At 43.3% G+C, this 25,317-nt stretch overlaps 2 protein-coding genes across 3 annotated transcripts in view; both read right to left on the bottom strand.

The window, feature by feature from the left end:
- Window positions 1–14,423, bottom strand: part of gpr158a (G protein-coupled receptor 158a) — a 56,282-nt gene extending 41,859 nt beyond the window's left edge. For both annotated transcript variants that reach the window (XM_076080638.1, XM_076080639.1), the window contains exons 1-2: window positions 13,426–14,423; window positions 3,782–3,887 (exon numbers count right to left, since the gene is read on the bottom strand). In XM_076080638.1, coding sequence (XP_075936753.1) covers window positions 3,782–3,887; window positions 13,426–14,300 — 981 coding nt within the window. In that variant the 5' untranslated portion in view covers window positions 14,301–14,423. The remainder of the gene's footprint in view (window positions 1–3,781; window positions 3,888–13,425) is intronic.
- A 4,687-nt stretch (window positions 14,424–19,110) lies between these two features.
- Window positions 19,111–24,175, bottom strand: LOC142937779 (patched domain-containing protein 3-like). The gene is made up of 4 exons (XM_076080867.1): window positions 23,450–24,175; window positions 22,742–22,863; window positions 21,024–21,169; window positions 19,111–20,687 (listed from the first exon to the last, which is right to left on the bottom strand). The coding sequence occupies exons 1-4, from the start codon at window positions 24,173–24,175 to the stop codon at window positions 19,111–19,113; spliced, it is 2,571 nt and encodes an 856-aa protein (XP_075936982.1).
- Between the last annotated feature and the right edge of the window lie 1,142 nt (window positions 24,176–25,317).

The raw sequence follows: 25,317 nt of genomic DNA, 5'->3' as shown, positions 1-25,317 counted from the left end.
AAAGTCCGGGACTTTTGAAGAATGGTGAAACACACTAATGGAAGTGCCATTAGTGAGAGATGAGAGGTAGGGCGAAAAACGTCAGCCTCATAACAGCATGTATACACCTTTTCAACAGGAAATTAGGTAGAGCTTGTAGTTTGAAAAATCTATGGGCTCCATGCTTCATAGCTGCACCATGATTGGCATACATCAGAGCTGTACCGTGTCGTTAATCAAAGAAAATACAATGTTTGCTCTTGGCTTAATACATGCGGCGAGTGGTCTGCAGTCAGTTTATGATAAAATTGATTGCTTTGTATATATACTTTATTGTCAGCAGCGTTGGCATATTCTGCTTGATTGTCTACATTGTGTGCAAGGTCCTGTAATTTGATGGCGATAAATGTGGTGCCTATTTTCAAAAACAACTGATTTACAGCAATATGGAAATATTATATAGTTTTGTTTTTTCTATAAAGTTACATTATCTACACTGCAACATTTGATCAAGTCATGTCTGTCTGTCTGTCTGCCCGTCTATCTATCCATCCATCCATCTATCTCCCTTTCAAGCTTGTAAGCACTAACTGATACACACTGTGGTACAACTCTCCGATCGATCCCCCAACCAATCGTTATCAGCGGAATAAACAGTCGTCAACTGACCGGAGCACCGTTAACTCTGACATCCTATGAGTTTGGTTGGGATATTTTTTTATAGCTCAATTGGGGCACCATTGGTGAAAATAAGTAGGGTGAAATCCATCAGTGCAGAAAGAAACGAGGACAACTGTTGGATTTTAAAACAGCACTTCCTTCAAATAACCATAGGCTACTGACACCGTTGGGTTATTGTATTTTTCTTGTCGACAGTTCGAGCCTCATTTTGTTTTTCCTCTCTCTGCTCGCCTGGTGAATCAGTCATCCGGAGCATCTGCCTCCGTCTGAGTTTGGGCTGCCGTGCATGCTTGGCTGGGCAAACAGCAGCTTGAGAGGCAGGATGTGAGGCGAGGCCAGGGAGCCGGCCGGCCGGCTGGAAACCGCTGCATTTTGTCAAATCCAATTGCTGGAATGGTGGCACTTAAAAGGCAAGCAGGAGAACAACAGTCGATATGTGATGAAAGGATCTCACAGACGTTTAAAGGACAAATCCTGTCAGAGTCTTCCATGCAAAACAGAATGTGGAGTCCACATTATGAGTGGAAGTAAAGAGCATCCGAGAGGGGGGGGATTGGAAATGTGACTACGTCAATGAAACACTTAAGTAAATGAACTGCTCCAACACCAACTAAACCAACTGCTTTGTTTCCAATAAAAGAAAGGAAATACTCCACTAACGTGGATCTATAGCCGCCTGAAGTGATTGTCTGTTTTATTCAAATGGCCCCAAAGAAACCCATTAAACAACACATTGCTGCACATGTAGAGGGAATACCTGCATGAGGAGAACAATACAGCAATAACACAAAATGAATCCCTGTTTGCAAATACTGGGGCATCCCTCACAAAAATGTATTTTTTTTTTTTTAAACACATTACCACACACACACACACACACTGCCCTACAAGACTTGATTACACTGCAGTCGTGCTTTCTATTCATAGCTGGAAAGACATCAGCCTTGTGCACTTTAGGACCGGGAAGATATGTATGAAGCTCTAACAGATAGCTTGACTATGAGGACACAAACAAGTGGCGCGATACACATTGACAAGTGACAACAAGGTGGTTAAAATCACTGCTCTTGTGGTATTCACGTCCATATATTCCTTCTTCTATACCTCTCTGTATCTGTGTTGTATCTAGAGCAGATATGACGATAATGAGGAAGTCACATCCTGCAACAACAAGCAATGACCACAACAGCTTTCATTATTCGGCTGTAAGTAAGCATACTCCTGGCACACTTCTGCACTGTAAGCACGCCGAGATCATTATTTTGCAAAAATCTATACCAGCAACAACACTATGTCAAATGTCTCTGGCATTGACTGTCCACGGAAAGGTAGAAGTACTCAGACAAAGAGAGTGATTAATTATTCAAAGAGGCTCACTGCATCCATTACATCACATGCATTATGAAGGAGTCCGATCTGCAACATCTCGTCGAGATCTATTGCTCTTAATGATGAGACTGAACCGGCAGGTAAGAGGCATCGACCAGAAGGCTAGCCGCTACCTAGACGACGGCTCTCTGCAAACCAAAGGTTACTATGAAAGCAGGCAGAAAGAATTAATGAACTGTGATTAAAACATACAGTTTTAATCATGCATGCTGTCAACTGGAATGTAAAAAGACATCATTGGTTGCGATGCTAACTGCTGGCGTAAGTTCAAAAGCTTAGTTTCTCTCTGCTGTTTACACTGAATTAAATAAGGATATTTTCTAGGAATACATATCCGTAAAAGCGGCTATGAGTAATATTTCTGTATTAACAATGGAACAAATGACTACTTGTATATGAAAGGGGTCACCGACTGCAGCTTCCCTTAAGTGTTTTAGCATCTTTTAGAAAATCGTGTGATTTTACGCTCTGCAATATTACTGTTTTGATTCACTGAAGCCGCTCTCACACTAAACTGCCCGGTAACGAGCAGCAAATAAACAAAGTGAGCTACTCACTGGTGAACATAGTGGAACGTTTAGCAGTTAAAGAGCCGAGTGTTCTCTCGGGAGGGTTGTTGGAGACCAAAAATAGAGCTAAAAGAGAGACAATTGGACTTAAAGTCATGACCAAAAACACGACTCTAAATGAGTGATAATGTTGCTCCCTAACTGCAGGTTGTGGAAATGAGCTGTTTGCTAACTAAATAAGTGTTGTATTCATTAGCTCTTTGTTTCAACTGCCCCCAAGTAAACAAAGGCCAAATATAAATGCAGAAATATTTTTGACTTGCAAGTAATTTTGCAACATGTTTCTCTTATTAATGTTTTGTTGCTGCTGTTTGCATTCCTCCTGATGCAAACTAAAAATAAAAGCACCATTGTTTGTTTGTTTCGTTTTGTTTGCCATGTTTGCTTTGTGTAGCAAATGAGCTACAACTGCATTTCATTCTGTAACCCTGTGTTGCATGATGACAATAAATGATCCTTGAACCCTTGAATAACTTGCTAATCGGTTACGATCCATTCCAGCTCGCATTGATGAAAATAAACAAAAAAGAACGACAGCTCTCCAATTTGAAATGGAGGATGTGGATAGATGACATCGTCTTAAAAATAGCAGAGCACAGAGAGTTTTTTCATCTTGTCCAAGAGCTCTGCCCACATGTTCCACGGCCTTGAGACGAGCATATAAATGGCCGGGCTATTCTTTCCTCTGCCAAGGCTGAGCATGTTTCCAACTCTCCATCTCCATCATCACTTAACTTTTTTAATTAAATATATATTTCTTCTTGATCATGTGAACTGACTCTTAAGATTTGGAACAAAGTCCTTATCTCTGTTAGTTGTCCAAAAATAATATTTTGTCATATTGGGCCCATCTGTCCACGTAGTTTCACACTAAGTGCTAACTGCAGAACATTGATCTGCTTTGGGAAAAAGTCAAACTAATACATGCTTTTCTTATCTTATAGGAGATGTTTCAAACAGACATTTTCATGCACCGAATTGTAAAACAACCTCTAGTGTTTAGTTCGGTGGTTGTAACAGCATCATTAAAGAGGAATTAGATTACTATCCATCACGCGATGTACAGATTTAGCGCTTTTCCATTTATTGCCTCGTTGAGATGTGACTGAATGCGTGTACGTTAATCAATCTTCTGTCTGATCCGCCCCGTTCGGCACACTCACCTCCATAGTGGTCAGGTTGCATCGATGGGTTCCAGCAAACCATCCGTCAGTAGAGCACTGGTCGATATCAACATCCTGCAGATTAATGTCCACTCGCACCACGCCCCTGCAAGACAGGAGGACACCATTAACCCGAGCTGTTGAAGGATCAGCAGTGTCAGTGCACAGTGAGGAAGACTGCACTATTACAGGTTGGATCCACTGAAAGTTTAGGAACATTTAAATGTTGTCCAGGTTCAGTAGGATGTTAGATCACAGCCCGGGAACACGAGAGCACTTGTTAGTGTAGAGAATTCACACAATGAACATTTATTATTTACCATTTAAAATTGTCTTGTGTTCAAACATGCATGAGGTTGCGTAATTAACAGAGAATAGTAAAAAAACAAATCCTCATATTTATCAAATCATAAGATGGTAAGTAATAATATACAATAGCCTGATAATAATGCATTCACCTTATGAATCAGAACGTATTTCTCTCCCTTACATAATAATAGTACATTAGCTGCCTTTGATACTGGTGATCCTGGCCCTGGTAAACTGTATAAAATCATCAATTCAACCATAATATCCCCCTTCTACAACTCCTAGCGTTAGCAATTAGTAGAATTAGTGCTAATTTACTAATGGAACGTGTGCGAAGCATTTAAATACAGAAATTAAGCCAGATAGTTCACCCACAGAACTGGAGAATCATCACGTTTTTAAGTTTTCTTCAGTATCAAAGTAATCCAGTGATTGATGTCTGTACACCCATGATTTAAACTGCAGATAAGAACTGCTAATAGATTATTCAGCATACTTATTATGGAGGCAGTTTGTCAAAATAACAGCTAACTAACTGACTCGATGGCTGCATTGCACTTTCTGTTTGTATTGAGGACGGGGATTTTCGGGGGCTGTGTCACACTTTGAAAACCCTTAACTTTTCATGTACATATGGAGAGTTAATTATGGATAACATTTTTCAAACCACACACAAAACATACCGGGCTATTATGCAAATTCAGAAAAGAATATGTACTACTGATCGACTGCTTTTGGGAATCAATCCCCTCTCTTCCTGCTCAGCTGAATCTCATATTGACAGCGAGACGATAAAGTGTCAATAGATCAATTAACACAACAAAACACTCAGCAACGGTCGCTTGAAAGACTCGAGTCTCTGGTCGATTCCGGCCAGCTGAGCCGGGCAGGAACTTCTAGCGGGGATGCTGAGGATTTACACTTACTTAGCTGCTTAAAGCTCTACGAAGAGAAGCTCAGCAGCTCTGATACTGAAGGTCAGTCCTCTCTGATTTTGACTCACTGGTGGGGCGTATGTCTTTTCTATCTGACAGCTGCAGCACACAGGACAGACCAATGGCTGGATGCAGTATAGAAGGAAAAACAAGCAAGTTTATCCCTGTTTAATTCTACATGTAAACTTTACATCTCGGACATGTGCAGTTCAGCAGGAAGCTCTTAACTGTCTCTTGGTGACAACAGGCTTTTCCCTCCTGGCAAGGTGTTGTTAAAAAAATCTGTACTGACTTTAAACTTTGAGGACATGCTGAAGAGTTATAGCTCGGCAGGGTAAGTGTAATGACACAAAAAAGAGGCATTTCACAAACACATGCAAGACATTTGCATAGAGAACAACTGGCACAAAAAGGAGAAAAACTAGATGTTCTCAAGTAGTTTTCAACAGAAATCCCCAAATAAAAATGGATCAGTATGAATAAAATACACAACTCGTCCAAAGCGAACACCTGAAACCGTGTTTTAATCTGTTCAGTCAGGCAAAACCTGGAGCCGCCTCACCGACAATAAACCAGTGACTGACTTTGTAATAACCTTTAACTGCCGTGATGCTTGTGTGAGCATCGACATCCACATTATTCTTTTAGAGGATTAACAGATAGCAAAGATAAAAGCAGAGTGCAGACACTGACTTTGGTCTTCCAATTTCTAGCCTGAGCTACAGAAAGGATGAATAAATAGTTGTTATAGAGTTAAACATGTCATGAGCTGCTGTCTAGTCGCCTTATTTACAGTGTCAGTGGTCTGTTTTAGAGAGGAAAACACTGAACAGCCAGATCACTGTGTTATTTGCACATATCAGCACACCTCTGAGGGAGCGTATTGTTACGGGCAAACGATTTGTGGTAATTTGCTTAAACAAATGTATTCAGCTAATTCTGACACAAGTAAACGAGACGGATGAGATTACAGGACTGAGATTAAGACCCTGATCGTTTCATTTGATATCGAGCCTCAGTGATTACATATTCCCAAACACATTCGCAATTAATCAAATTACCACAAACCAACAGACACTCAATCTTTGATGGTCTAGGGGCCTCGGGTAAAGTGCCCGCTTTGCTTTCTCCAATTGACAATCAAGGCTTGAGTATTATCACTTATCAGCGGGGTACGTAAAAGCTCTGTGGTGCAAACAAGCACAAACTGGAAATTCAATCACGCGGATAACAAATGTGAACCAAAATAAATATGTTATCTGTGGTTATACAACTAATAGCTGATTTATTGGGTAGCGCTGACATCTCACTGTGTCAAAAAATATCTTCAATCCTTTTTAAATATTGACAACAGAGCTATTCATATTCAAACCATGACACAGCAATCATTGACAACACAGAGAGGCCAATATTCTGTCTGTCCGTCCAGCTTTGACTTACGAACAACACACACACACACACACACATGAGTAGTGCTGGTGTGGCCTGCTCTCCAGGTGTAGGAGCTGGTTCACTATAACCAGCTCCCTGTGGACACCTGGCGAGTGCAACGCTCTCATAACTGCTGCTCCGGTCCCGCCTTGGGGGGAAACTGACCTCGCTTTTCTTTTTGTTTCCCCCCCCCCACTGCACTGATGGTTGTTTTGCCGAGAAATTACCTCCGTTTCAATTCTCCTGTATGTAATAAGGGTTGGAAAGAGTCCACTGAATCACACGCAGCACAAGAACAGGATGCAGGAGCTGTCAAAATGTATGTTTCACTGGCAGCTCAAGCATTAACTTTTGCTTGGGTTTTGCTTGTTAAATTGAGAGTCTTATAAAAAATAATAAAATAGCCTGTTTTCTCCCTTTATTTCCACTCACAATCTTCCGCTTCCAGCCAAAGTGGACATATAGCATATAAAATAGAACTGTGGGGCTGGATGTCCACTGAAGATGCGTTCAGAAAGCACAAAAGACGGGGTCGTAATTATAGAGCGGGAACGGGAACGGGGAAAGTGAAGCAGAAGCATCATGGTGGCCATCAAGGCCCTCGGGCATAAAGACGGGATTATCACAGAGAGCCGGAGATAGTGGTGCCCCAGGAAACAGAGTGCTCTCTCCTTTCATCCCCCATTCTTTGTGGGTCTAAAAGGCCAGGACAGTAAAGAGAGGAGCGTCCCACCAGCAGGGGCTCTGGTCTTTCTGACACACCAGTCAGACTGTGCTAATGTTAGCCCCGGCATTATGAAGCTGACTGTAGATATATCTGGGTAATTGCTTACGGGCTACAAAAGGATATTCACCGAAACATTCTCGCAATGAAGGCCCCCATGTCCAACCCTTTGTTACAAGTCAGTCTCTGATGTATTCATGAATGAATACTGAATGTCAGGCCTTTCGGCTTTGAGCTGAATGTCTATATTCAGGCCCAGAAAATGGACTCTGAGATTCCTTTTGCCCATTTTAGCCACTCTGTGCAGAACCGTGGTTGAGGTCTGAACTGATCAGAGCACAGAAGACACATTCATACGATTCTTGTCATAGTTCATTTCATAGTAAAGCCATTGCTCTTCACAGAGATGTGGTAAAACCAGCGCAGTGGATAAAGACTAATACCAGATTAAGCGCTGCATAAGAATCTATTCTATTAGCAGCTATTATTAGCTGTCTCTCAGTGGGGACTGCAGTGTGATAACATGAGGCTTATATGACCAATGTAGCTAATCACTTTAGTGCTTAATTAATTTATTAAATAAAAACATTACGGTTAAACCTAGCATGGTGAAAACTGTACAGCTCCTCCACTTTAAAAACAGATACAAATATAGGCATTTCTTATATATTTCTTTCCATATTTTCTATTGTATTTGTTTCTCTATTATGTCGCTTGACTTTTACTGTTTTGTATTTATCATTATGCACCAAATCACAAAGACAAATGCCTTGTGTAAACCTAACGTTACTTGGCAGTAAAACTGTTTCTGATCCTGTAAATGATTAGCTAACAATAGCAATCACCTGTGTTCACCTCACCCTGTCACTTCATGGTGAGGACAGGACTCCTAAACTAAAGTTATAGCTGCTGAGAGCTGCTGACCAAGCTGTTGGCAGGGTTGCCAGATTGGATTGATAGAAATGAACAGTAGCACAATAGAGAGCCCGTTTTCACTCATATGAACAGAAGCCTATTTTATCACTGAGCTATGACAGAATAATAATGGAATGGGAAAAGTTTCAATTAAGTCGTAATATACTGGAATGACATTTAGTTTTGACAGTCATCAAGTTGTTGATCATTGCTGGTGGAGCTGAGAGGATTTAGTGCCCTGTAAATCAAAATCATATTACTCATATAAAATGTATTGGAGTAGAGTCTAACTTTGTATTGGTGCATATTGAATTGTACAAAAAAGTAATGATGTCATAGATTTTGTTCTTATTATAAATGCTTTTATTGTTTCTGTTTTTACCATGTAAAGTGTCTTTGAGTGCCTTTTAAAGTGCTATATAAATAAAATGTATTATTATTATTATTATCTTCAATGAAAGAATTGTCCGAAAAGCTATTTTAGGACTTTGTGTGGCATATTCTAATCTGTGAATCTTGAACACAGATTATTTTTTTCTATAATATTGTCTACATTTGCACAGGACTGAAGAGCATCTGCATGTTTCTTCTGAAGCGGGTGAATTAAGCTCCGATGTCTGCAGTTACACTGACTGTGTGCAGATAAATAATAATATAAAGGAGAACATGGAAGACCGGCACAAGCTTAAACATGATCTTTTAGCTTCTCCGTGTAGCCGGAAGACTTGCACGCCCAGATGAACTTGCATGCACATTTCTCCTGCCCCAGAGTGTCTTCACAAGAACACATTGCTGTCCTTTTAGAAGGGCACAGTTCGTGCATTATGTCATGGAACAATCACAATGCAGGAACCGTGCAGCCCTCCCGAGGAACAAAAAAAATGTCTCTCATGTGATGGAAATGCATTAAGCTGACAGGACGAGCAGAAGCTAATGTGAGTGTAGCCGCCGGGCACGATGCTGCTTGTCTACCAGCGTTTCAGTGCGACCCGGGTCATTTTATTGAGTCCTGTCGCCGGTAATCAAAAAAAAGACACAGGGCCCGAGGCGAAGCTGCTATCACAGAAAGGGAATAACAGAGTTGTTTTATTTTTTTATTTTGAGAGCCGGCACTTCTGGACTCTTGACACTCTTGTCATTAGAAGCACTCCTCTGAAGACCGAACACCACGTCGCTGCTGCTGACAAAAGAAAACCTGACAGTCTGACTGTAGCTGGTGACAATTCACATCAGAATGAAACAGTTTGATTCTGAATGAAAACTAATTATGGCTTTCAATAAACGGCACTTTATCCTCGTTATTTTAAGCCTCATCGGCCCATAAAACGTCCTTAAAATTGGTAACTTCATCGTACAGGTCACGCAACAAGCAATATTGAACTAATCAACACTATTCTGAAACAGAGTTCATAGACAAGCTGCATGTTAAAGTTGCATTCAAATTCTATATTCTGTGTTTAAACTCAAAATCATACAGTAATGCTGACAGCTGTAGGATTAGATGAAACTGTTAAGACCACTCTGTGGAAATATTATAGTAAGACACTTAATGTACAAAAGGAAAAAGGGATATTCGCCAAATTAAATAAATATTAAATGGCTTAAACCTGCAAAATGGTGTTTAACTTGTCCTTTTTCCTTATGTGCTTTCCTGCTTTATAACTGTTATATATTTATAATGAGACATCTACTGTAAAAAAGTATTTCCTGTATTTTCCTTACTTAAAACCTGAAATTAGCTAAATTCCTTTTCCTACAGAACAAAACCCTCTGAAGTCCATTCTGATGCGTCCTTATTATAATCTGCACTCCAGATTAGATAAGGATAAACCTACAGTAACGATATTACAGACTTAAATCCTTCGAGAGGCAACCAAATTACATCACCGCAACAGTGTAGAAAATCACGGAGATTATCCCGTACTTAGCAGTATTATTAGGAAAACTATATCTCCTCACAGCGAGCCAGAAGGGCCGGTGGTTTGGATTTTCTGTAGTGTTGACATTTACTGGCTGAGGGCGTCGTATTGACAGGCTGCCTCGCTGAGCAGCGGAGTCCCAGTGACGTCAGCTATGGGGGGGGGGGGGGGGGGAGCACCTTAGGATCTTTAACCCCCGCTTGCTTCAGGTTTCACTCAGTGGTGCACTCAGGATCTCAGCGTCCTCACATCTTCATCGGGTGAGAAATACTTAGCTCAGAGTCTCCACTAATTTTTCTTCTCCCTCTCTTTCTCTCTCTCTCTCTCTCTCTCTCTCTCCTGCTCTCTCTTTCATCTCAGCTTAATGTCATATATTATGGTGTTTAGCCTCGGGTATTGTGGGGTTTCCTTCCTATTTGTTTCTGGATGGTGTCCATGGAAGCAGATGCTGCCTGCTCCTCCTGCAACTCGAGGCTTCCCCACCCTGTCAGAGGGCCGGGCGTCCCACAGCAGTCAGGCTGTCCAGGCTTTAGCTGCTTGTGCAGCTAAATGGAGGCGTTAAGCCAAGCGTAAACGAAGACTATCCTGCTATCTAATTAGAAACCTATTTGGCCTTTGGAGAAATGTGCAGAAAAATAAATATCTGTACAGTTGTTTTACTTTTTAGATAGTTTCAACCAGTCGGCCTGATCATATTGCTGCTTCAGCCTCAAAGCAATTAAGGTCTGTGTTGTGAAAGGTGAGTTTGAAGTACAGTGTGTTCACCTAACACACACACACCACCTCCCTCTCTTCCTCTTCTGTGCATTCCCACTTTGTTTTTTTTGCATTTGTGTGTCTGTGTGCTGTTATGCGTTTGCGTCTGAAGTTTAGAGTGATCTGCCAATTAGGATGGTTCGGAGCATCCGGAGAAATGTCTCAACCTCCAACAATGACACACACACACACACACACAGGGTTACACACTGCAGGCTTGACAACAGCCAGACCTCTGTGTGTGGTCCAAGCTGCCTCCCCTGTGCCTCCAGTGCAGCCGAAGAGGCAGACGGGAAGAGAGGAGTCGAAGTGTGAGAGGTGCGATTTCTTGCACCTCCACGGAAAACAAACAGGCCGATCTATCGCAAACACATGTCCACACACTCCCGGTCTAATAAAAGGTTGCACGAGTTGTTTAGCACCTGCGCGTTCGACAAACAAACGGGACACACACAAAAACAGCCCCACGTTCTTTTTTTAAAATCTATTTCCATATGCCGAACACATAAAAACAGGTCACGATGCTTCTTACATCATCACTCCAAACAGGAAGTGACTGAAGCATTAAAAAGGCTGGAATCAAGATGGCCCATGCAGGGTCGGTGTTCTACATCTTTCATTATTAATTCATTGTTGTATTGATTGTGTATTCATCTGGAGGGGAAGCGGAGGCGAGCTGATGTCTGAGGCGGCTATATTATCCATCCCCTCCTCTCCAGTTTCTTATCTGGCATTGTGCTGAAGCACAGGGAGGATGAGCCGCCCGCTACTTAGATATGAGCGTCTGAGAGATGGCTGTTGAGAAGCAACAAAAGGATGCGTGGCAAAAAGGAAGTTTATTTGTGGCCTGAAATATTCCCCAATAACTCTTTAAATCGAGCTATGATTAGCAAGGTTGTTCAGATATGGCAACACGACTGCATGGCTACTCCAATGAATGGCCATAAAAACAGCTCCATGTTTGTTGTTAAATTTGTTGTTGTTTGTTTAAAGTTGGAGAAGTTTTAGTTGGATGTCGCTTATGTGACAAACTATTTCTTGGCTGCTTCCCTCTGCCTCCAGTCTTTATGCTAAGCTAACTGGCGTCTGGTGGTTGCTTCATATCTAACATACAAACATGAGAATGTTATAATAAACAGTTGTTTTTATATATGAGCCTATAGCATATATAGCATATAGAGTTTACTGGTGTGTTATGCATGATACCTTTTCTTTCTGAGAGTTAGACTAGAAGATCGACGCCGCACTCAATGAAAATATGAAACACCAACTAGCAGCTCTGTTAGCATAGCTTAGCATGAAGCCTGGAGACGGGAGAAAAATGTTGAATGGTTTCCGTTCCGCATTGGTCTAAATTGTTATCAAGCAATCCATTAGATCTACAATAATCCCCAACTGCAGTAATGCTGCAAGGAGTCATAAATAAAGTGTGATAATGTGGAAATGTCCCTTTTTTGATTGCCGCTGCACTCGACTTTTCCCCCGTGTAAAGAAAACATATTCATGAATGGATGTTGCTCTCGTTCTCCTTGAAGCGCAGCGGGATGTTTCTCTCAGTACGGCTGAACAGGCCACTCTCTCCGGGGACATTAAACAATACCAAACGCCCACGCATGTCACACCTTCCATCTAATGATGGGGGGGGGGAGGACAACAACAAAACGGCTTCTTTGGCCATGGAAGCATCTCTAACACAATTACTTGGAAAAATCAAACCAAATATGAAAGAATTTAGCTTCACAAACAGACTGGAGTTGTGACTGGTCATCAGCTGCGTGTACCGGCTACTATCAGATTGCTTCAGTCGACTTTAGACTAAGTGTGAGCTGCTCTGAGAGGCTTTAGTCCCCACCAGGTAGCTATTAGAAGCCTATAATCACTGCAGGTTTTGACTCATTTGCAATCCGTGCCTGCCATGTGAGCGACTCCAGTGTATCAATTAAAGATTCATCGAAGGCAGTACACACAGTGATCTGGATTAAATATTCATTGGGGAAGATGTTGGATCATATATGGAGCTTTAACACTTCACTGTACGTTTATATGGCGGCATAAACGTGGCACATTACACAAGCAGGCTGCAGCGAGGGTGGCTTCAGGACACCCAAACATCAGACGTATATTTCATCATTTCTTCATCTGCTGAGCACGACGTGTCTCTCATCTCATGATGACATTTCACAGCCCCCCCCCCCGCCCCCCCCTCAAAAAAAAGACAAGGGCATGCAACATTTCCTGAGTAGTAAAGCATGCAGCTGAGAGGGTTTTTGATAAATGAATTATAGGGCCTGTAGCCAGAGGTTTCCACCACTGCCACATCCAGTAACATGCAGGGTTATTTTTAGCAGCCAGACTGGAGGAGAGGAGAACCCCCCCCCCCCCCCCCCCCCCCCCTTGGAATAAGGGGGGGAGGCCAGTGGGAAGCTGCAGCATGTTTGGAGAGGAAAGAGAGGCAGGGGTTGAAGATGCAGTTGGTGGTTTAACCCACCTTAACTCACCTTTACCGTGACACAATCCTCACTCACACACAACTTATAATACAAGAGTAACACAAGAAAATGAGCACTTTTGATAACAAGAAAGCAAAAGTGAGCTTGCTGTTTACCAGCTTTTAGGCTACATTACTGTTCAGATTTCTACCATCTGTGTTCCTACCTGAATTCAGGAGACAGGTTGGGCTTCAGGCCATAGAACGCGGCCGATAAGGTCAGAAGCCAACGGGGGACAAAATTCCCATTTTCACACTCCAGGTAGGGCGCAGACCATTTGACGTGCGTCTTGTCCGGGATGAAACTCTCCCCTCTTTTTAAAGAATTGTCAAGTGACCTGAAATCTTGGCTCAGCACCCTCTTATGGAAGCTGGGCTTCTTCCTGTCTTTGACACTGTGGTACCACTCCGTGTCTACCGTGCGGTTGTGCAGATGGCGGTGCGCCACGCCGGAGAGGTCTTGGAGGACTATCTCCCCACCGGCCCTGGTGGCTTGGAGGAGCACCGAGGGCCCCTCCGCGGACGAGTCCCCACCAAAAGTGACGACCGCCCGGTGGATCTTGGCGTCTCCCTCCAGCACGCTCCTGACTAAGGCATGGTACCACTCAATGTCTCGCCGCAGACTCTGCTCCCTGGACCTGTTGGCTTGCAGGATCATGTTGAGGAAGTTCGTGGCGTGCAGCACCGTGTCCAGCACGCTGCCCATGGAGTGATGCGGGGTGCCTCGTGACTTTCCGCGCAGAGAGGTGAGCTCGTACCTCCGCGAGCAGTTGGCGCTCTTCAAGGTGGTCGAGTCCCCCGTGTGGAGGAAAGCCGTGACCACCCGGGGGAGGTGCTCCTCCGCTTTCTTCGCGGTCTCCCCGGGAGGAGGATGCTGAGGCGCGCGGAGCTGCGCCAGCTGCCGACGGTGCGTCTGAACGCCGTAAATCGCCTCGCGCGCTCCGGCGTCTTCTCCCCCACGCGCTGACCATTCCGCGTATTCGTGGTTCGATCCGATCACAAATCCCACATGCAGCAGCAGCGACAGCCGGAAAACAGCCATCCTCCCTCCAGAAAAAAAAGAAAGCGTCCGCAGATGTTCAGGGGGAGGGCACGGGGGGACGGGGGGGAGATTGCTGCTCGGAATTACGGTGTCGTTGGGCGGGCGTGCTGTAGAAGAAGAAGAAAAAAAACCTACCGAATTGCTCCGCTAAACCATCGCTTCACCACTTGTGGTGTTCTTGCAAGCTCCGCGCGTCGGATCTTGAAATCAGTAAAAGCAGATGAGGAGGAGGAAGCGCGAGGAACCCCGTCGCTGTCCTCGCTCAATCCCGTCTTCTTCCTCACAGATGCCTCATACAGCTTGTTGATGTTGAGTATCCGCTTGCAGCTGTTTCCCCCCAGCCTCTCTCTCTCTCTCTCTCTCTCTCTCTCTCTCTCTCTCTCTCTCTCTCTCTCTCTCTCTCTCTTAGACTGTCTTGGCTTTGCTGTGCGGCGGACGTTCTCCCTCTGCGTGCAGGCTACACAGACTGAATCAAAACGAGGGAGGGGAGGGGTAAAGTGGGCAGGTTATTGTTATATTTATATATTTTTCTTAGGAGGCACCGAGTCAGGGAGCTTTCTCACTTGGATGACAAACGCACTCCGCCCTCTTCCGACCACGGCAAGCATTAAGTGAGGCCTGCGTGTGCAAAAAAAAAGCCACGGAGAGCCCGTCTTCCTCGTCATCTCATCGGGGCTCCATGTGGCCGCATGCTTCCGTCAATCACGGCGCGGTGTTCGGTTGGGTGGAGCGCGGGGAGGGAGCTGTCCCGGTGCTGAAATCAGATGAAATCAGCGTCGCGTTGATTCATCAGAATGAAGCGCTTGATTCAGAATCAATAGGTAGAGATTTTGTTCTCACTTTGGCATTCAGGAGTCGTTTGTTTACTGTTGATCAGTGTGAGAAAATAAAAGAGGATTAATTACAACCACTTTCATTTCTAGTTGTAAAACAATTTGAGAAATATATTTGAAAACCAAATTCACTGACAATAGTGTAGAGGAAAATATACCCATACCCATACTTGTTCATGAAGAGAGACTTAATATAATGTAATTCAGATATGTGATTTATCCCGACTGTTTGAGTGTAATTTGATTGACAGTGACCAAACAACCCATCAAATGTCATAGATTCTGATTGAAATCTGATTGGTGCATGGCAGTACAGGTGACATCACCTTTTTTCCCATGATCACCCGCCCACTGCAAGCCAATGAGAAGAGCCCAAAATACAGGCGATGCCAAAATATCTTCCATGAAATGACTGTTCAAAATCTGGCAGAAAATAATGAGCTCTTGTAGGATGTCAGTACTCTAAAACATAAGTTTTTAGAGCCTTTGAAGGAACACTTCACCCTCAATATGACCATTGAGTTATATCAGTTATATCAGTAATCCTTGATGAATAGATGGAGGCCAGGTTTAACAACAGCAAAACTTCCTCAAAACATCCGTTTAAACTCTCACATGACCCTCGCAGTACAATCCAAGTCTCGTTTATCCAGTCGTATGCTCACTACCTCCCAAACACATGAATTTTTTCGTCCAAATCGTACTCGCACTGTCTCGTATCGTGCATGCACAAAGCATGAGTCGGTGTTCATGGAGTTACTTGAATGGCCTGCACAGAGCCCCGACCTTTAACCTCATCCTACTCCCTTTGGGATGAACTGGAGCAACGTGGTCCAACTTCACTAACGCTCTCGAGGTTGAATGGAAGCAAATCCCTGCAGCCAGGGTCCAACATCGAGATGAGAAAAGCCTTCCCAGAAAGAGTGGAGGCTGTTAAAGCAGCAGATTAATGCCCATTGATTTGAGACGAGATATTCAACCACATATCTCGTAATGGGCCACAAGTATGTGCAAGATCAGGTTTTAAAGATCTTTTTTTGACTTTGTCAAATACTGTAAATAGATTTCCTTTGGGCTTCTCCAAGTACAGCAAGCACACTATAACATAAAGACAATTTGCCTTTATTGTGATCCATATGGAACGACAGCAAAGATTACAGCTGCAGTGGTCAAACATTTTATTCAATTACTGTACAAAACCACAGGTTATTTTACTGCTCAGTTGTCACTTTAAACTAAAATATTCTGTCTTTTCTCCCAGGCTGGGCACATAAAACTTGTTCCACTAAAGGTTTCTTTTCCTGAAGCACTAAAGTTTTTTATCGTCATTCAGCCAAAAGAATGGATGGATCACAAATGGAGGTCTTTTTACTGAAGAGTGCGTCCCGTATGTCTTCGTTGATAGGACATAAAACAAAAAAGTAGGAATTCAGTCATGCCTTCCCTTCAACCTGGACAGGTTTCTAATCAATAAACTAATTTATAGTCGATGCAAGCGGTTGCTCCTTCACGTGTTATCCAAGCACACTCCACTAAATCTATTTTACCACTTCGTCAATCTATCAGTCTCTCTTATTAGTCCAAGCTCCAAGGATGCTCTCTCCCCCTCTATCGCTCTCTCTCTCCCCCTCTCCCCCTCTCCCCCCCTCTCTCTGTCTCCTGGGTGCAGGGGCATGTCACGTCACGCTGTGTGGGCTACAGGCATCTCGTCCTGGCAGCAGGGTGAGGCAGACAGGCGTGACGGAGGGTGACAGAGCTGAGAGTGGACCTGTGTGCTGTGTGGGCCACCGGGGGGGGGGGGGGGACGCTGGAACCTGGAACCTCGAAGACGTCCTGGACTTCATGACCTGCCGACGTACGGCTGCATCCACAAGGATGCTTGCTTGTCCTTTCTTGAAATCTTGATATCTTGCAAGCAAACGGCCTGGAAATCCAGCAGCTGCCATCAATGCACCGCTGTACAGAACATAATTGGAATAGCTTGATGACACCTGCACAGCTGTTTTGGTCAGTATATCAAAATGGCTGCTGTATGTTCTCACTGTGGAAAAAAAGTCTTTCTGCTTTCTCAAGTCCTTGCAGTAGTAGATGTGCATGTTAGAAACTCACATTCATATCTGTTGGATTGAGGTCTTTTAGCATCTGGGCTCATTAGTTAGATGGCAGCGTGGATTAAAGGTGTCAACGTCCCTGTTAAAGGGCCAGCGTGTTGGATTTGGCGGCAGATTGCAATCAACTGAAACTTCTCCCGTTTGCCCGCTCCTTGAAGCATTCTGGTGATTATACACTAAAGAAAACATTCCTATTAAGGTTATATTCTAGGGATGCTAATTTGGATTATTTTTTCTAACCGACAACTAGCCCATGCTCACTTAAGGTGGGCTGACCTTTTAAGGTGGACTAGCCATTAAGGGACAAGCCTGAGTTTTGCTTTTTATATTTCTTTTAACTGTTAAACTGAGCGGAAACTGAAGCCTTAATCGGTCAACATTTGTTATTGTCTGTTAATTATTAACACCCCTATTAGATCCCCTAAATGCTACACACTGGACATTTAACTTCCCAATATTTTTACATCACCCTCAATCCTTTCCTAATGCTAACAGGATTATTTCTCCTCTTTCTCTTTCCATTTTGATGTTGGCGCTATCAAAGTGCTGCAGAGAAGGAAATGAAAGAAACACAAAACATCAGTCATGGTGATGATGACAGTGACGAAGGTGGACATGGCACCTCCTCTGGAGGTGTGAACCATCTGCATGAGCCGTGGGTTCTTAATGTTAATGTGCTGCCAGTTGGAGACTTATGATATGTCATCAACACCAATTCCTGGAATTGAGAAATTGTGGTTCAGCTTAATTACGTGCAGTTTTGAATAATGTGACATTTAAAAAGTATGAGTACCTGATGGGAAAATCTGGATTTGTTTATCTGCTCTACTTGACAGGTTTGTTACATCATCACTGTGACAGCGTTGAGTCCTAAAACACAGAAATGAGTGAGTGGGTTTGCACTTCCGGTCCCATCGTCTCAAAGTCAAAGTGTTTTTTAGTTGTATGTCTGAAATAAGGTCTGAGGTTGACACAAGGTTATGAGTTTTGATTGTTTTGTTCTATGATATAAAATACGTCAGTAAATACCCTTCTTGTGAATTTTGAAGCCTTTGAGTGTCTTTAAAAAGTCGGTGGCTAACAATGTGTCTAAACGGCATCGTGCCGACTAGTCCGCCTTCACAGCCTCGTTGCGTTTCATGCAACGGTGGTGCAGTTTGTTTACACGTTTATTTTCTACAATAATCCAAAATCCAATGAAAAATAATCCCATTGTCTTTTTGTGCAGGGAACCAGTGAGATGCTGACTTCTTGTTGGCTTTAAATAATACGTCATCCCTGCATCGCTCTATATGTTGCAATGACACACTCAGATTTGTGGATGTTAAATGTTAAAAAGTGTAATTCACCTCTATTTTGTAACCCAAGTGTAATCCTTTGCTAATCGTATTTATAATAGCCGTGTCTGTTGAAGTGTTTCATTCCACCATCGTGAAGAGTGCAAAAAACACCTGACAATGATCGATTGTTCACACTGCTGCCAGTGAAAGAAAAGCCGATGTGAAACAAAATGGAACCTTTTTATTCTGTTTGAGCAGCACATCAAGGTACTCCACTGACTACACACGTTGATATATCTTGCCTAAGAGGCATTGAATTATAATCAATGCATTTATAAGAGTGACTGTGTGCTGTTGCAAGAAGTTGACAATCAAAACCAGCTGTTTAACTACAAAGCGTGCAAACAGGTCAGTATTTTCTTTAAAAACTACATGAAAAAGGGAACATTTTGCTTAAACAAATGATTCATATTTAGTTGATGATGACTTCCAAAGCAAATGTTTTGGAATACCTTTTATATCGTGGGCTCTGCATGTAAATGCACCTTCTTAACATGCCCACATACGATCAACGCTGTAACTGTGGTCATTGTTTGCTGATCTGCAAACTCTTGTCTTTACCTTCGTCTTTACTTTTATCCGATCCGCATGTAAGCTGTGTCAGAAATACTGGAATGAAAATGAGGCCGTGAAGCATCCCAATAAACATGACAAGAAAGAAGATCTTAAAAAATGTTCTGAATGTGTGAAATTCAGACGTGGCCAACACCGACACCCCTAAAATGGTGGACACGGCCCCTTGAAGTATGGGGTAGCCCAAAGTGGAGAGGGCGTCCACGGCCTTGTCATTGGGACTCGTCCTCTCGCTGGAGGCGAAGGCGTGAGACACGTGAGCTGAGAAATCCACGGTGAAGCCGATGCAGAGGGTGAAAGCGATCATGGATATGGAATCGAGAGTGACGTCCCAAAGCGCCATGAAACCGGTGACGCCGGCGGTCACCGAGCCGATCGAACAAGTCAACCACAACGCGCAGAGCAGGTCTGGAATCAGCAGGAGAGAGACGACCAGCATCCCAGCTGTGATCACGAAAACGTTCTTAATCGTGGTGCTGACCACCACGTCGTACTGGTCGTAGAAGATGAATTGCTGGTTATAAACTGATAAAGATGCCGCGCGGCATCTTCCCGCGGTGGTTTTCAGACCTGTAAACATGTGAATTTCCATGCTGGCGTTGGCGATGTCGACGGTCTGAATGAAGAACCGGGATGCGCGGACGGCGTCCCCGGTGAGGTTCACGTCTTGCTGTAAAAAAGGAAATGAATCAAAAAAGCGAGATAGATTTTTGAGGAAAACGTCTTTATCGTCGAGGTTTAAATGTGTTTCCCGTCCGTATGACAAATAAGAGTCCAGCCAGGACGTAGAGACGTCCTCGTCTACAAACTGGAGCTTTTTAAAATCCTCGATGCATCCCTGAAGTTGGTGTCTCTTGGTTTTATCCCAATATGGGAACTCCTCATTCACAATAACCATCACAGATGGGCCGTAATCGGAGAAATACTGCCTATCCTTCCTATTGAATCTGATAACGTGGGAGTTATCAGATGCCAGATCATAGAGCTCAATCCCCTGTTGAACGTGCAAACATCCATAAATACTTGCAGCTAAATATACCACGTAAAGGAAGATTACAACCGCCTTGACACAGGGTTTTATCAAAAACGGGCCGTAGTAATCCTTAAAGAAATTACTCGCCGGTGTTTTTTTCTCCTCTCCGGTGTTCTTATCGTAGTCGCCTCCCACACAGCAGATGTTATACACCGCAGAATAATCATCACTGTGGTCTGATGGTACTTTCTTGCAGGTCAGCCAGTGCCTGTTGCTGGCTTCTCGCCTCCCGTTCAGAGCCAGGAAGGCGCCGAACAAGGTGATGGTGTAGATGTAGCAGAACACGATGGAGACGCTGGCGTACAGGCTGAACGACTGCACCGACGGGAAATCGGACGCGACGCCTATGCAGAACTTGAAGACGTCGGTCAGGGCCGTGATGGTGATGGACATGACTGCTTCTTTGTAAGAGTGAGCCATCCGCTTCGGCACCGAGTCTTTCACGTTGGTGTGCTGCCAGTCGGACACCATTACGAACATGTTGTTGAGACCGATTCCTGGAGGAAACAAAATACAGTAGAGATGTAAAGTTAATGGCAGTTTTGAGGTACATTTGTGAGACTTTAAACATTTTACAGGACTTTTACTGTAAAACATAAAATGCTCGTAAAACATGATGAACCGCTATTGTCTTATAGTCCTTAAAATATATGAAGCGGTTAAAATACTGCTCAATTCAATGCTCCGCAAAACACCACAGAGATATCTTTTTCATTGTCACTTTTATGTAAATGCGGTGTATTTCTTGATGGATGTTGCATTCCAAACTACACCCCAAAACTACAGTCTGGAGCAACAACAACAACAAAAAAGACAAGGGTGCTTTTTCTCACCAAGTATGAGGAAAGGAGAGTTGGCGACTGTGATAACAAACGGCACTCCGATGTAAAGCAGCAAACCAAAAGAGGAGAGAACAGCCAGGCCCGTGGAGACGACGCCGAAGACGGCCACCCACCCCTTGTTCCTCACATTGTCCAATCTGTCAAGGAGGTAGAGACAGGGAAGTGTTGGTGTCACATTCACAATCATGCAGCTAACAAAGTACAAATATCATCCCTTTAATCCCACACTTGATCTTAGATTAACCTGCGCAGCCTTACAATAATCCTGTTGATTGTTGGATACTTGTAACAAAGGCATCACACGTGCATGTTTTTTAGCAACGAGTACTAAAATGTACAAATTTAGTGGAAAATGTACAGTAAAATTTAAAATGAGGCTTTGACAAATGACTTACTTATGTTACACTGCCCTATCTGGTTGAAATGTTTATGTAAATTTGACCACACCCAACAGTGATGTCACTATGTACTGCCACACCCTGGAGTACGCTTGTATTTAACTGCTGCAAGATGAGCAGTGAAACTCATGAAGATCAGCAAAAAAAGAAGAAAACAAGACTTTCCGCCGCTGTTAAAGAGACCCTGTGGAGTTTCTGACCACTACATGGTGCAATGTTTTATGTGTGAGTCCCGGTTTTGTTTGTTCTCATGCACACGTTACACAAGTGGTAGCAATGCAGCAAAGTGGAGGGAAGAAGAAGACTGCTAGCTAGCAAACATGGACGTAAACAACGCAGGGTTCAAACTTTCAAGAACAATCTGCTATTCAAACATGTTATGAGGAAGGAAAGACACGCAATACATTTTTCAGACCTCAGGGATACACACAATACATTTCGGCAATTAGCTTTGAACGTAAACACAAACTCCACCGGCGCCTTTAAGTTGCTCCTTAAAGCAGGACTTTTGCTTGCTAAGTAGCAGCTACTAAATACAGGGTCGTGGTAAATGATCAAACCTGCAGCAGCACAAGGAGACGAGTCATAAAGTCACAAAGTCATAAAGATCACTGGTGTCTTGCGTTGTTTGGCTAACGGGAGCCAGATAAGCAGGGAGACTCACTATGAGCTCCTGCTCATACCAGACAAAGTACAGATGTAGCAGCAGAACTTCTGAGTGTGTTGAATTAAGAAAGGGTGGATCTGTTTGTTTGTTTATTAGTATAATATCTCATTTGCAAGAGGCTGAATGTGCTAATCCATCTTTCAAAAGTTATATAGTTTCACTTTAACATTTTTGATTTAAAGCAATAAAATCTTCTGGGAAAAACTCAACAAACTTGTGTACAATAAAATAACAGAAAGACCTGTAATCAAGTTTAATTGTGTATTAAAACTACCTACAATATGTTAAGCGTCATGCTCAGGTATTGTTTAACTCTGTATTGTTTTGATCCTGTGTAATTTAAATTAGCAGGTTACTCCCTGTACAGACAAACATGAAATACCTGATAGAAACTACACCTCACTTTAAAAACTTTAAATCCACATCTAAAATAACTAGAAACTCAAATGTAAACTAAATTTGAAATAACAATGAAACATCTTTAAATTGCAATAGCTCTGCTTTGGACACATTAATGCTGACATTGTTTCAACACCGACATGTGAGCTGCGTGTGTTTTTCCTGAATCAGTTGCTTTGATAAACAACATCTCTCTGCGTCTCAGGAAGTCGCTCACTGTGTGACGGTCGCTGATCACTTCTTACCTCAGGCAGGATATCACAGAGAAGGTGATAGCACAGGCATAAGTGATGAGGAATAAAGGGAAGCCATCTGTGGTGTGACTGTCAATCTCCTCCTGCCTGGATTTGGATGTGTAGTAAGACACCTATAGAGTACAGCAGGAAGACGGCAACGAGAAGTCAGAAAACAGTGTTTTACACACAGATGTCATTACATGACAGGGCAGGATTTCAGGACAAAGGAAGCAGTGTGTGTGTCTGAAACTTTGCCAGAGACATTATCGGAAGAGGACGTGTAAAGACACAGTTGGAGCAGAAAGGCTGTAACTAATCTGTTTAGATAAACGCCTGTTTGCTTATTTTATTGCACATTAACAGATTAACTTCACAGTGCAACGGCATGTTCAGCTAGGAGACAAAATCCACCTTTGGTTTGTTGCTGCATTGCATTGTGGTCTAGTGAGGTTAGAAACTGGTATTCTTTCACTTATGATCTAGTCAGATATTTCAAATACAATAGAAAAATGAACCAATTCATAAAAGAACTGGTGGTCTTATTCTCACTGAAAAGCTGAAACATGCTCTATTGGCACGCTGTCGAAGCCTCGTGGGAGCTGTAGTTGTTCAGAGCAAAATAAATAATCATTGTTCCATCCTAGTTAAAACAAAGAAACACAACACAGCATCAAATATTGAAGAGTGTGTGAGAAGAAGCAGCGGTGTAATACGTACGTCGATGTGTTTGCCATCAGTCTCCTCTGATAACAGTCTTTTAAATGCTCCCAGCCATGCTTTCGAGGCGTCAGCTGTGTTTGCCTTGTTATCTAAGTGGTACAAGAGTTTTACGGCCTGAGCGCTCGTGACTGAGCCGTTGGCTTCTGCGATAACTCCGCCGAGCACCGAGCCCAGGAACACCGAGCCGGACCCGTGCGTTTGTACTGGGTAGGTGATGGTGCTTTGATCAGCCTCACTGGAGCCGATCACTTCCAGGAGGACGTTCGAGACACATTCTCCTCTGGCTTTTGCACACAGCTCACTGAATCCCACGCTCCCGTTGAGCACGGTGATATTAAGGATCCTGTTGTTGAGTCTGACGATGTCCTCAAAGGCAGGATTTGCCAGTATGTTCGAGCTACTGGTGGATACGGCGATGAGGGAGGCGAAGTTCCCCTTCTCGTACAGCCGGTCCTCTGAAAACATGGAGTCATTGTAGGGGAAGTGTTCCCTGACAAAGGCCCTCGTTGCCTTCGAGGGTCCTTTCCTGGGCGTAAACTGACGCTCAAAGTCGTTGTCCTCCCTGTCTTTGAGGAAAGTGAAGCCTCCGCCGAGCACCACTGAGAGTATGAGAGGAATCACCAAAAAATACAAAGGGCAGGAGCCCACAAGGGACCCAAGTCTTTCAAAAAGGCCCGACAGAGGCTTCGCCACGCAGTCGGTTCGTCTGCATGGTCGTCCCATCTTCAGACTCGCAGGACAGTTAGCTCAGATGTGGAGGAATTACTGTGCTTCCTTTTTAAAGGCAGTCTTTATACACCCTTATTTAGAGGGTTGGAGGCAGTCTCTTTGGCCAATAAAGGCACAGTCATCACTTTTAAACCGGAAAGGAAAAACAGTGCTGGGAAGTGTTTGGTGTCACTGGTAATCTCATGCTTCTTCGTGGCCGTAAAGCGATACGTGAGGAACGAGATATCGCTACAAACTCTACTTCAAACGAAGAAATGATAAGAGTTCCCAAACCAACGTCACTGACAGAATATCAGTACCAAGCATGTGTCGTAAAGTAATAAAATGGGCCATGTATTCACGGGCGTGCCGCAGCTTTAGTAACTAAATAACTAAATCAAAGTGTACTTTGGCATTTGATTGGTGTTACAGATGAAAACACCACAACTATGCGTGAACACATGAATACATGGTAGTAAAGGTTTCGATAATCATATTGTTTCCCGTGTTGGGGATTAAAAGGGATCTTAAATGGCAGCAAGTGAGAGACGGTAAACTACTTTAAACAAAGTTCTCCACGAGAGATTGGTGAAGGAATGAGTCCTCAGAAAGGAGTCAGCATTTATGCACATCTCGTCTCAAAGTCAGTTGGTTTTATGAATGGGTTTTAGTTATGTGCCTGAAGTAAGGGTCTGTGGTTAACAAAAGCTGAAGAGATTGTTTTTGTTTTACGAAATAAAATACGTTTGCTGGACCTCCGCCTCTCGCTTTTATACTCCTCAGTGTCCTCATGTCCCCTTTGTTCTCGTCCCTGTCTTACTTTGTGTAATTTCTTAGCTTGTATATATGTTTATGTACTTGTCTGCACATGTTGTACTCACTTTTCTACACAATAAAAAGATAACAAAAATAAAATACGTCAGTAAATGCCCCTGTTATGTGTCTTAAATGAGGCGGTTGCCATCTTGCTGAACAAAAAGTATCAGAGCTTATTTTCTGCAATATTCCCAAAATGGAAAGAAATAAGATCCCCATTGTCTTTGTGTGGAGTGCGATGCTATCTTCCTGTTGTCCTACAGACTATGTCATCCCTGCAGCACTCTATAAGGGGCTTAGCAGACAGACAATTACAGGAATATCTTGGGACTCCAGGAACA

The sequence above is a fragment of the Anarhichas minor genome, unplaced genomic scaffold (assembly GCF_050575085.1).
Source record: "Anarhichas minor isolate MPS153535 unplaced genomic scaffold, ASM5057508v1 ptg000074l, whole genome shotgun sequence".
Classification (NCBI taxonomy): Eukaryota; Metazoa; Chordata; class Actinopteri; order Perciformes; family Anarhichadidae; genus Anarhichas; species Anarhichas minor.
The sequence above is the reverse complement of the archived record's forward strand: the minus strand, read 5'-3'. Positions and strand labels throughout refer to the sequence as shown.

What these genes read in the sequence shown, in the direction of transcription:
- LOC142937779 (XM_076080867.1), bottom strand. Translation starts at nt 24,175, where the DNA reads ATGGGACGACCATGCAGACGAACCGACTGCGTGGCGAAGCCTCTGTCG. An exon ending in TCTGTGATATCCTGCCTGAG is followed by an intron (nt 21,170 to 22,741) that starts GTAAGAAGTGAT and finishes CCTCCTTGACAG; the next exon opens with ATTGGACAATGTGAGGAACA. An exon ending in CTCTCCTTTCCTCATACTTG is followed by an intron (nt 20,688 to 21,023) that starts GTGAGAAAAAGC and finishes TGTTTCCTCCAG; the next exon opens with GAATCGGTCTCAACAACATG.